Source organism: Pinus tabuliformis, chromosome 5_2 (assembly GCF_031772625.1).
Source record: "Pinus tabuliformis cultivar Carrire ecotype Pingquan chromosome 5_2, CPIR1, whole genome shotgun sequence".
NCBI classification, from domain to species: Eukaryota; Viridiplantae; Streptophyta; class Pinopsida; order Pinales; family Pinaceae; genus Pinus; species Pinus tabuliformis.
The window spans coordinates 264,299,435-264,311,868 of NC_142306.1; the positions used below are offsets into that span (position 1 = coordinate 264,299,435).

At 30.3% G+C, this 12,434-nt stretch overlaps 1 protein-coding gene across 1 annotated transcript; it reads left to right on the forward strand.

The window, feature by feature from the left end:
• The first annotated feature begins 9,932 nt into the window (after window positions 1–9,932).
• On the forward strand, window positions 9,933–11,769 carry LOC149158526 (bidirectional sugar transporter SWEET3b-like). Its single transcript, XM_089437762.1, has 4 exons — window positions 9,933–10,149; window positions 10,620–10,781; window positions 10,872–10,991; window positions 11,276–11,769. Exons 2-4 carry the CDS (start codon window positions 10,626–10,628, stop codon window positions 11,516–11,518), a joined length of 519 nt encoding a protein of 172 aa, XP_089293888.1. The 5' UTR covers window positions 9,933–10,149; window positions 10,620–10,625; the 3' UTR covers window positions 11,519–11,769.
• The last annotated feature ends 665 nt before the right edge of the window (window positions 11,770–12,434 follow it).

Consider the following 12,434-nt stretch of genomic DNA (forward strand, 5'->3'; position numbering starts at 1 on the left):
CGGGCTGAAGTGATAAAATGAAACTCCAGGGCTATTTGATAACCACAAAACATAAGATTGGTGTGCCTACATGGCTACAACTTAATTTTCTTTTTTTGGTTGGTCTTCCCAAAAGATATAGAATGCCAATAGTTATCCATACGAATACTATTGTGTCTCCTACTTCATTTTCTCCATTCGACATCTAGGAAATAAGTTGTGTGTGTGGGTGTTCATGTAGCTACTGCTATGAAGGGTTTTTAAGTTGATGTTGAAATCATAGAAAAATTAAACGACATTGTTAATGAAAAGAAACCATATTATTAGAAAAATACATCAACGAAAAGAAACCGCATTATTAGATAAAGATATCAACAAAACTTGATTTCATTGTAAGGACCAAATTTGAAAACCATTCTTAAACAACATCAAAAATGACCAACCAAGCCATACAACAACAACACTGCATATGCGTATTACATATTACAATATTTCCCTATTAGATGTGGAAAACTTTCCTTTTAATTACATAATGTTTTGACTCTATAAAGCTTGAAGTTTTTAATGGAGATGGAAGTCTATTCATAGTGTTCTTTGATTGAGCAATGTTAAGAGAAAAATTCAATTCCCTTGGTTGTTGAAGGTATATATTTGTAATGCCCATAAATTGGAAAACAGGAAACATGTAAATACTCATAAACTGGAAAACAGGAAGCATAAAAATATAATTTGCACTTACCTGAACTGCTAGCTGATCCCGTGAAGTTGCCGATACTGCTGATATTGAGCTCCAATTACCAGGGAGACCAATTCCACCCAGCCTGATTGAGCAGAGGCTGGCTGCTCAATCCAGCAAGCTTCTCACAGAAGCCCACTGTCCCCCGTGCCCAGAACCTCAGACGGATTCAAGCTCTTCCAATAGCAAATCTCTCACACTGAATTCCTCCTCTGGTTTCACTGTTGAATTTCTCCCCCCGTTCTCGGCTCATAATCCCGGTTTTAACCACGGGCCTGGCGGTGGCCGCCCTCCCGCATGCAACCACCGCCTTCCCCTGTCCCGACACGCCTTCTACGCATACGGCTCTCTCCCTGCTGTCATATGCGCTCTGATATATATCTTATGGGAATTAAACGTCCCCCTTGTATAAGGGTCCTTGTTTTATATAATTTAGTTTTATAAAGTTAACTTATATTTTACAAAGTTTAATTTATAATTATATTTTATAAAGTTAATTTATATATTTTGTAAAGTTTAATATATATATATATATTTTATGAAGTTTAGAATTATATTTTATAAAGTTTTTTTTTTTTTTTTTTAAATGATATTTATAAAACTTAAATAAATTTATTATTTAAAATTCATCACATTTGTTTTATTATAAAGTTTGAAACTTTATATAGTGGATCAGTTTAGATGGGCCGTTACAATATTTATTTTTTTGGTTTGCTTTAAATTGTTTCAATCTTAACAAAACATATAGTATGAATTAGAAACAAATGAAACTAAAAAAACTTTTTCCAATGTGCAAATAGATTTATATTTCAATGATGTAAATTCAAATATTTTTGAAGATTATCTAATGAATAGAAGAAACATATGGTTACCTTCTTTCAATAAAATTTGAGAATTTTTTTTACCTATTTACTAAATTCTATTAAGATTTTATAGTGTTTTAATGTAGCCACTTTTTAAATTTTAAATATTCAGGGCACCATTTTTTTTTGGCAATTTTTTTATTTAATATACACTTAATAGAAGTATAATTTTGTTTATAATTTTTCATCTTTGAAAGGTTAGATAAATATATGTCCTTCGAAATAAAATTAAGACCAACCCTTCAAATTTGATCACCGACCACTACTTCTTCACTCAACTTAAAAACGAGTTAAAAACCATTTATTAAAAGAATTAAAATCAAATAAAAATAAAACACAAAGCATAAAGGGGATGGATGGCCCGCGCCTCCCCAAATGGTGGAAGAAGTAAGTGAGGTAGATTCATAAATTTATGAGGTTCTCCGGGGACCACGAAGTGACCACAACATGCGCCAACTATCTCTCCTCCATCTCTCTCGGATTCTGAGATGGATGTGGCCGCCATCTGTCTTCTCAATAGTATCATTTTTTCTCACTGCCCCCGGGCCCATGCTAAGATTTTATTAATAACTAGATTTTGGTTGCCCATAAATTACGTTAAAATATAGCCACGTCACTCGTAATGTTACCTTCAACCCAACATATCTAAACAGACTTTGAATATTATCATCTTCCATGCGGTTAAAGACAATGCCACGTAGTTCTCACCAAAATCGGACTAACTCTGAAGTGATGGAATGCCACGTAGTTCTCAACAAAATCTGACTATAACTCTGAAGTCATGGAATTCCATCACGTGGAAAAGTTATTCATTTTATTATGAGAACTTATTTCCTCAACAAAAATGCTTATAGATCATTCTTGGTAACGTTACTAATATTATTAATAAAATTTATCTGTCTAAATATAAGCTTATCCCATATACATCCGTTCTCAATTCCCCACTTAACTTTATCTAAATTTCTTACAAAACTCTTTTTCTTCACGTCTTTATTTATCAAAATATCCATAAAGGATGCCATTAACTTTCATGATTAATCTTCTTTGGACATTACCACTCTTATTTGACATAAAATTTATTAGCCATTGAAAAGACACATCAACGAAATTTCATTCATGTTCTGAAAGTGTAATGAACATTTTTTTATCATTTATACCTAGTACAAATATTTGGCTTTGGTCTCACCCGAAAGAGAGCCTTATTACTAAAACCATAAGTTTTTTTTTGTTTTATAGGAACTACTGGAAAGTTAAACAAATCTCCCCTCATCAATGTTTTTAGAATTAATGGTTATAAATGTAAGTATATCTAAGGGATTTTTATAGAATTTTTTATTTAGACTCTCAAACAACTTTTTTTTTTTTAAATTAAGTTCATTGATATCATTTTTTTACATTGAAAATATTATTAATAAAATTAAATAATGAAATTAAGATAGTCTTTGTTGCTTCAAGGTAGAAATCTTCTTAAAATATATCAAAGGATTCCATCAACTCTTTAAACCAAGCCATTTATGAAATTCCTTGATGTTGTAGATTATTCTGCATAAGACAAATGAATTTTAATTTGCTCTATTCTGGAATTATGAGGAGCAATGACATTGAGATAGTCTTTGTCACCTCAAATTAGGTAGAAGGCCTAGTCCTAAAATTTACCAAATAATTCCATTAACTCTCTCCATAACCAAGGCATCTATGGGATTCTTTGATGTTGTAGATTGTTTTGAATAAGACAAATGAGTTTTAATTTAAAGACCAATACATAAAATAGTAGAGATTGATTTAAAACCTTTTAGTATTAATAGAAAAAACAAGTCAAAATTTAATAACACTTTAAAACTAGTCATTAGTCAAAACAAAATTATTAAAATATTTTTATATCCCATCTCAACCCTTATAAATACATTTTATTTAAATTTTATTTCATAATTAATATCATATAAAAATAAATTAATATTGTTATAACCATCAATTTTATATTATGATATATCAAAAAATAAAATTATATTATAAATAAAATTACTTAGAATTTGTTTAGACATTTATTATATAAAAATTAAATCGTTATCTAAATTTTCTAAAATTTTTGAATGGTATAAAATTTCCCTTTAACCAATTCATGGCTTATAAAACTTTTTTACTTATAATATCTTTTGGGTTTAAATTGGTAAAAAATTACTAATTTTTGTAATAAACTAAACTTTATTTAATTATTAAATCCATTTGAATTTAAAATTTAAAATTTAAAATTTAGTTTTCTTTTAAAATTATCCTATAAAATGATATCATATTTCATAACTTTTAATTAAATCCTATAAAATGATATCATATTTCATAACTTTTAATTAAATCAAATTTCCTTTCTCATTCTAACTCAACGCATCAAGTTAATTCATATCACTTGCTAAAAATTGTGGTATCAATATTTTCCATAAATACAAGCTCTAAAGATGAGTGGCACATATGACTACCAATATTTTCCATGACTACAAGCTCTAAGGATGAGTGACCCACGTGATTTGAAATTTCAACTAAAATCCTTTCATTCCTTTTGTGTATTTTTCTCAAAATCTTATTGGATTAAATTTCACATTTCTATTTGAATATATCTATGTAGGTCATTATGGTGTTTTAAAACCAAGTGCAACTCATATTATTTGATACCTAGATCTGAATGCAAAGTATGGAATGCATTGGTAAGTCAATCTCCTTGTGCAAAGCTATCCACATCATGCACTAGTCATTATAGTTATAGCATGGTAAAATTCCTCCGTCAAGGCATCAACCAAAGTCACCCAAGTGGGTTTTGTCCCAAAATCTTTAGATTCTTCTTTAGGATGTTACATATAGTAAGTGTCCCATCAATATTTGACATGGAGAAGAGACTTAAGGAGCATAAAGGTAATCTTCTCACTCTTGAAGAAGTTTTCCAAGTAATAACCCTTTAGCAGACTCAATAATTTCACCAAAGAATCTTGGCTATGTTGCCTTAGAACAAGGGAACATCAAAGCTAACTTGTTCTTAAAGTGTGTCATACCTCCAAAATGACCACTCGTCGAAGGTGCCTCCATTGTCATTAATATTTGTTTAAGGATTCTAATGGGTTTATCCATCATCCTATTTCTTTATCACTCGAGGGCTTCCTCAAACAACATATTATTATGATCAACTAATTTATTACCTTTATTTCCTTCTACCATGGGAGGCTACTTGCGTCAACAAGGGAAGTCTTCGCCAGTTTGGTGGGTCCAACTCTTTATACCTTGCTCTTATTAGGGACACACATGGAGAAATGATAAAGAATTGATTTCTTTGATACCATTGTTCCAAATTATGTTGAGAACAAAATTAATATAGTAATAAAATGTAAAATAACATAAATGTATTGCAAAGAGAACATACATACAATTAAACCGTACTCTATTAATGAATGTAATAGTGAAAACTTGCAATATGCAAAGAATTGTAAATTAACTAGAATGGTGGTGATAAGAATTAACTAGAATGGTGGTAGCTTATAGATGTGTTAACAACACTCGTTCCAAAAAAATCTATCAAAAGAGCCTAGAAGTGCCTTTTAATACAAATTCTAATAGTCTAAGAAGTAAAATGGCAAAGAGGTAAGATCCATAGGATCCAATGCAATGATTCTAGGAAATGAGGTGGAAAAAGGAATGTGGGATTTGAGGAGCCTCGTTGATACATCAACCTCCTAGTGCCACAACTTTCACATACAAACTTCATTTGGAACATTTATTGGACCATTAGAAATTTTATTTTTGAGCTTTAATGGTTTGGTTGACCTAAAAATCAAGGATTTGTAACTTAAATAAATTGCTAAAAATGCATTTGATGTTTAATACCTACAAAATTGTTGTAAAAATAGTAAGGTGTAAGATTGCTTCTAACTTGTTGGTAGATTTGGGTTCCATTTTCCACTTGGTTAAAACAACTTTTTATAGTTTTCTCCATCATAATCTAAGTTGTGGAAAAATATACAATTGAAGTAGATTGATTATCAACATGAATTTCATTTGGTATTGAAGCATATGGAAGAAATACTCATTTCACTTCTTATAGGGTGAGTATGCATGGTTATGAATCTTCATAGCTACAAGAAGAGTACATTTACAATTGTCACAAAAGGTTACTTTCTACTGTTAACATAATTTGAATGACACTTTGGTAGTGGAATAGTAGTTTGACACACATCTATCCATGTTTATCACAATCTATCCATATATAGAGGGACAAATGATGTTGTCAATCACATGGTGACACATTTTCTTGATATGTATATTCATAAAATAAAGCAAATATGTATATTCATAAAATAAAAGAACATAGAATGAATGCCTCCCTACATCCAACACTAAGTTGCAACCTAAAGGGATAAAACATATCCACTTGAATGATGAAGAGCCACTTGTCATTCACATTATTATTAGACAATTAACATGTCATACAAGGATGATTACATATTACAATTCCATTATTACAACCTAAAAAGACAAAACATATGCACTTAATAATGAAGACCCACATGCACTTTACATTTTGAATAGTTACCGTGTGCATACAATTCCATTATTTTTGATAGCCAAAGTAGAACAACTCCAAGCCAATTAGATGAGTTTAAAATTCAAATTGGTGTGTTAAATATATTTAATACATGGAAATTTTCATTGATATATGAATTTCATAGTTAAATTAATAAACCATATATTTTATATATACAATTTTTTTTTCAAAAATTATTATTTATAAAAAAAAATAAACTAAAACCTTTCCAAAAAAATTACATCTTAATTTATACCAAAATTTTAATAATTAATAAATTTATTCAATAACATACACATGGAAAATGTTGTATTTACCCTAACAATTTTTATATTCTTAAATAACAATTTAAACAATGGAAAATGTTGCTTACCATAACAAGTTTTATATTCTTAAATAACAATTCAAAACAATAGAAAATGTTGCTATTACCCTAACAATTTTACAATTATAAGTGATTTTTCTATTCTCTAATAATAACTTTTTTTTTTTTTTAATATGAAAAACTGTAATAATTCACTTGTGAATTCAGCAGTGGAGAGAATTATCACTTACTACTCTAACGCATGTAAATTGGCTCATCATTATTATTTTACATCACATATATATTACATACACCATCATTTTTTTATAAATAAATTCAAATATAAATCTCTTAAATATTTATATCTGCAATAACAGCTGTGGAACGTCATTGAGACCATTAAGATATGAGTAGTGTTCTCATTTTCCTTCATGGAACAGAATACCATGTTAAATATCCTTATATGTTTGGAATTTAAATGAGCCGATGGATCTGATAGCCAGCCTTTCTGTGCCTTTCGCTCATGTTGAGTTTGCACTTACATTAAGATGTATGAGCACTCATTCCACGCAAGCGTAGTCATCGTTGGAATTGTTCTTTTTTTAATATCCATGGATTCTGCACCAGTAGTGTGTACCGTTGAATGCAAATGCGCTCCATCTCTTCTTTGTGAAGTAGAAATCAATCACATTACGTTACTATTTTCAGGTACAGTGAGCGATGGGACGTGATGTTGTTGTGCACGGATTACGGGTACACAAAGAAATCAGGTGGACTATTTACCATCAACGCTAATGCATGGGAGCTGGAAAACAGATTTTCCACATCAACAACGCTGTTGCAATTACCTCTGCACGTAGTTTTCGTCCGGCGGCGTGCACTTTTAGGGAAAGTGCGGAGCCCCACTGCGAGTCGCAAAGAATCCCTTTCTCTGCCTATCTCATTTCACGTACCTCTCTGGATACCACCACCTTTTTTTTTTTTTTTTTGTCTTTTGCAATCACTGGCAAAGAATCCGTTCCTGCGTGTGTCTGATTTTTTTCACGTACATACATCTGGAAAGTTGAAACAATTACAGACAATTACAGCTGCTCTCCAGCACCATTCCACCCTCAAGGAATATGTACGTACCTACCAGCGTTCAAGTCAAATTTATTCCCCTGAAACATGTAAGTTTTAAAGTTTTCTTTTCCATTCGACGTGGATTTCAGGGTTGAGGATATCGTGGCGCCGAAGGATTTTGGCATTTTTTTCGTTTAAAAATGGAATAAAGGATGATAAGAATTTAGCTTGTTTTGATGTGTAGTTAATTTTACCTTTCACAGTTATCAGATATTTTTAATATTTAATTATATATATGTTTTTCGCCGGATCTAATCGGTCATGTAAATTGATTTTTTTTTTCTCACATTACTTCTTCATAAATCAATTTTTGGTTCATTTGACATGTATTATTTTTATTTTATATTTTCTGAATTTTAATTTTATAATAGGTTTTCACTCATCAAATTTTTAGTTCATTTGACATGTATTGTTGCTAATTTTTATTTATTTATTTTTATAATTTAGATTAGATGATATTAAAAAAGATCAAATAAATAATTTTATAATTGAATTAAAATTTTAAATTATTTTTATATTTTTGTTTTTAATTAATTAAAGCAATACTTATTAAAAAATTATAAAATGAAAAGATGTCTTTTAAAAAAAAATGATTTATTTTATAATGGTTGTTTTTTTGAAATATAAAAATTAATGTCAAAAATACTTTGAAGGGTTGTTTTAGACAAGAAGACATTTATTTTGATGAAAAGATTGATTTACTTTATAATGTTTGGTACCATGAAACATAAAAATTAAAACAAAAAATACTTTGAAGTGTTATTTTACACAAAAAGACATATTGGATGCGTGAATAAAAAAATCTTTGCAAGTTCTCCTTTAAAACAAAAAGAAGAAATGAGAAGTACAAATTGAGATTTTAGATTTTAGAAATCATTATATTCATCATCCTTTATATATCCAAACATTTAGTTCATAGAAAACTGTCTATATATTATAGAAAAAAAAATCTAAAATAAAATAATGTAATAATACATTATCTTAAATACACTTAATTCAAAGATAAATTATATATATATATATATATATATATATATATATATAAATAAATATAATTAATTAATGATTAATAACAAAATAAAAATAAGTATTATAAATTAATAAATATTTAAAATATAAAAATTAAAATTGTAAAAATATATTATCATACTTCACAATTATATAAATCTAAAAAAAATAAAAAATAAAAAATATATATATAATTTTATTAATACTATTTATATGTCTTTGCTAGAGAGTTTTATTAATCCTTTTATATTTATTTTAATAATAAAATAAAAGTTGGCATTTTATCTTTTAATAATATATTTAACTCATCAATCATTTTCAAATTTGTCAACCTTATTTTGAAAAAACTTAGCATACAAATCTATTCTTTAACCCACTTTTCATATAATATTATAAAATTAGCTTCCTTAAAAAAAATTTAAAAATAAGCTACAAACCCAATCTCTTCATAATTTTGTGAAGGCTAATTTCCCTAATTTCCAATTTGATTTCCTACCCGATCACTATTGATAACTCCGGAATTTCATATTTAAAAGGGCAAACTTTATAATAATAATTTGTTTTTGGATAAATAAATGATAAAATAGAACCAAATAACTATAATTTATAGTTTTTTTCTTGGCTCTCGGAAGCTACACTAAAACTTACCCCGCTGTCACTAATCGATTTTTCATGTCTCTCAGCAGCTATAGGGAAAGCGGCTGCAGTAAAACTTACCCCGCCGTCATTGTTCGATTTTGCTGACACAGAAATCGCTTGCGTGACAACTGGAGAGCGAGCTTGATGGAATCGACGTAGTGACAAATAACAAATGAGATCTGAGGTTGAGGTTGGTGGAGTGGTTGCCAGTGAAGAAACAAAGGCCACCATTCCACGTCGCTTAGACATGCCATGACCTCATGTGGGCCATGATGGAACCCAAAGCGGTACCTCGTGAATTCAATTCCTTTGTCTAAATTCCTCTATAAATACCTCTGAATCCCTTGGCCTATTGCACTATTCCTTCTCTGTCTCGTTACCCACTCCATTTGGATTCTGTTAGACCCTGCACAGGAGAAAAATGAGGAGCTACCTGCTTTTAGTAGTTGGCATTTTAGGTTCTTGTTCCTCTTCTCCACTCTTTCTAAGTTTTAAGCAAATTTCCAGTTGTTGGATTTTAGGTTTCTGGTTTGATTTAAGCTGAATTGATGGCTGAAAACGGAAGCACTCCTTGCTGTTTTATGTAACAGGAAACGCGGCATCCTTGAGCACCAATGTAAGATTTGTCACTTTTATTCCCAGTATCTGCCTTATAATTTCCGCAAAGAAGTGTATGTGGAAGAATAGTTCGATGTTGTAAATGTTTTGATGCAGGGTCACATTTAGGAAAGTGATAAGAAACAGATCGACAGAGAGTTTCTCAGGGTTCCCATATGCGGTAGCTCTGCTAAATTCTCTGCTCTACTCGTAGTATGGCTCGCCTCTCATCAGTAATGGTCTGGACAACATCTTGGTCTTGACCATCAATGGGGTCGGAATCGTGCTGGAGTTTATATTCGTTTGCATCTTTCTGAAATACGCCATACCCACAGCCAAGGCAGGTTTCAATACTCCTATTCTGTTATTATTTGTTCCTTAATAATAATATGCACCAGATGTTTAGACTTTCTGCTATGGACTTTAAAAGTGGCTGTATATATCAGATTAAACCAGTCTCTATATGTTGTTGTTGGGTTAACAACATTTTTATATGTGACTGTACTTTTACACCGTATAAGGCCGGGATATCTATTTTTGTGACAGATTTTCCTATGTTGATATTTTTGGATAGATCTCCGCTATCTACATACATGAATACATGTTAGACATGTATCTGCAGAACGTGTTTATCGTTTCATAATAAAAATACTCTTTTTTCCATTAGCTGGATGTTAGATTCGTAATTAGTTTTTTTTGTGTTTTGCTGGGTGAATGAATTGATAAGCATAATATAGATTTCAAAATATTCTTAAAATTTGTAATTAAAAAATGACAATAATGAATAATTGATTCTTTGTTGGTGTGCAGAAAAGAATGGTGACCACAATGGTGGGTGTGACGTTGGTGTTTGCCTGCATCTCAACAGTTTCTCTGGTTGCTCTTGGGGTTCAGAAGGATAAGAAAAAGCTGGTGGGGATTTCGGGGATGGTTGTCACTGTGGTCATGTATGCTTCTCCACTTTCCGATGCTGTAAGTATCTAAACTCATCCCATGCCATTTTGTTACTCATCTTCATCGCATGCTTCTTGACATTACTCGCACTGTGAAATGTACAAAAAGTGGTCGGTGATACAGACGAAAAGTGTGGAGTACATGCCCATCCATTTCTCGGTGTTTCCACTGATCAACAGTTGTTTATGGATGATTTACTTCCTTCTCGACAACGACCTCATCCTAGCGGTAACATCATATGCACCACCTTTCTCTGTACATTTGCAGATATATCTGTTCAACTTTGAATCTAGTTGATTACAGATTTCAGGAATATTCCGAGATCTGACTGTCATGTAGAAATTTCAAAATCTAACTGTCATGTAGAAATTTCAAAATCTTACTATCAGAGAAAAATTAATTATTTCTATCTTCTCGAGTTCCAAAATATTCTCATATATATTATTTAAAATCGATGTACTAAAGATTCATTTTTAAAATCGGAGTTTTATACTGTGCTGTGGTCAGTGCAGTGTCCAAATATAATTGGCGTACCATTGGGCATATGCCAAATAGTGGTGTATTGTATGTACCGGGAGCAATCAAGTAATGAAGCAAAGAAAGTGGGTCCATTTGATCCAGAGATTGGGTTGAAAGAGAAGGCAGTTGCAGAGGAAACAGATTCAACAGATGCAGAGGAAACAGGTGAACAGAGCCTGGAAATGGTGCAGATCCAGAAGATGAAACATGCCTTCGATTCGGTTGGGGAGAAGTGACAAATGTGTGCAATCAGGTCAAGTTTGGACTGTATATGCAACTTTTGTTATACGTTTTCACGAGGGTTATTACCAATAGACGTGGCTATATCCGAGAGAGAGGATACGCGAGGTTGTAAGATTTTACTTGAGAATTTTTTATTTACAAATATGAGTATAATATGATGTTCCGCAGTTGGTCATCGAAAAAGCGGATGCGCGAGGGTGTAAGATTTTATCTCAGAATTTTTTATTTACAAATATTAGTATCATATGATGTTCCGCCGTAATCTGTGTGCTAGCGTGCTCGTCCATTAGTACTTTTTAGCTTTTTAAAAATAATAATTAGTTCCTTTTCTAATAATTTGTTTTTTCTTTATCAAGTTTTTTTATATTACTGAATAAAATTGTATAATTAAATTTATCAAGTTTTTTATATTACTGAATAAAATTGTATAATTAAATTTATTAAAATATTTATATTTTATTAACTATTTAATTGATATAATCACAAATCACATAAATTATTAAAAATTATGAATAAATTTAAAATATTTATTCTTTTATAAACAGTCATCAACTATTTAATTGATATGGTGTCATAACAATTTCCAAATTTTTTATCACCATATTACAAAATATATATATATATATATATATATATATATATATATAGGATTGGAGTGCTGCTCACCTTATCAAGAGGAATTATCTATTTTAAACCATCGCTTCTTCATTTTTTTTTTAAGGTTTTTTTTGGATTTCAATACAAGTATGATGGTTAATACTATTAAATCTAATAAAGTTATTTATCATATTTTTGTATATAATAAAGATAATTTGGAGGAAGTATCTTTGTATAAATATTTTGGAACCATTATTCTTCACAAACTCAATTGGAATCACAGTATTGAAAAATGATAAATAAAGGATGGAA

Excerpts from the sequence above, each read along its gene's own strand:
- LOC149158526 (XM_089437762.1), top strand. The coding sequence starts at position 10,626 with ATGGTGACCACAATGGTGGGTGTGACGTTGGTGTTTGCCTGCATCTCA. Across the intron at positions 10,782-10,871 it reads CTTCTCCACTTTCCGATGCT|TGGTCGGTGATACAGACGAA; the intron begins GTAAGTATCTAA and ends ATGTACAAAAAG. Across the intron at positions 10,992-11,275 it reads ACAACGACCTCATCCTAGCG|TGTCCAAATATAATTGGCGT; the intron begins GTAACATCATAT and ends TGGTCAGTGCAG.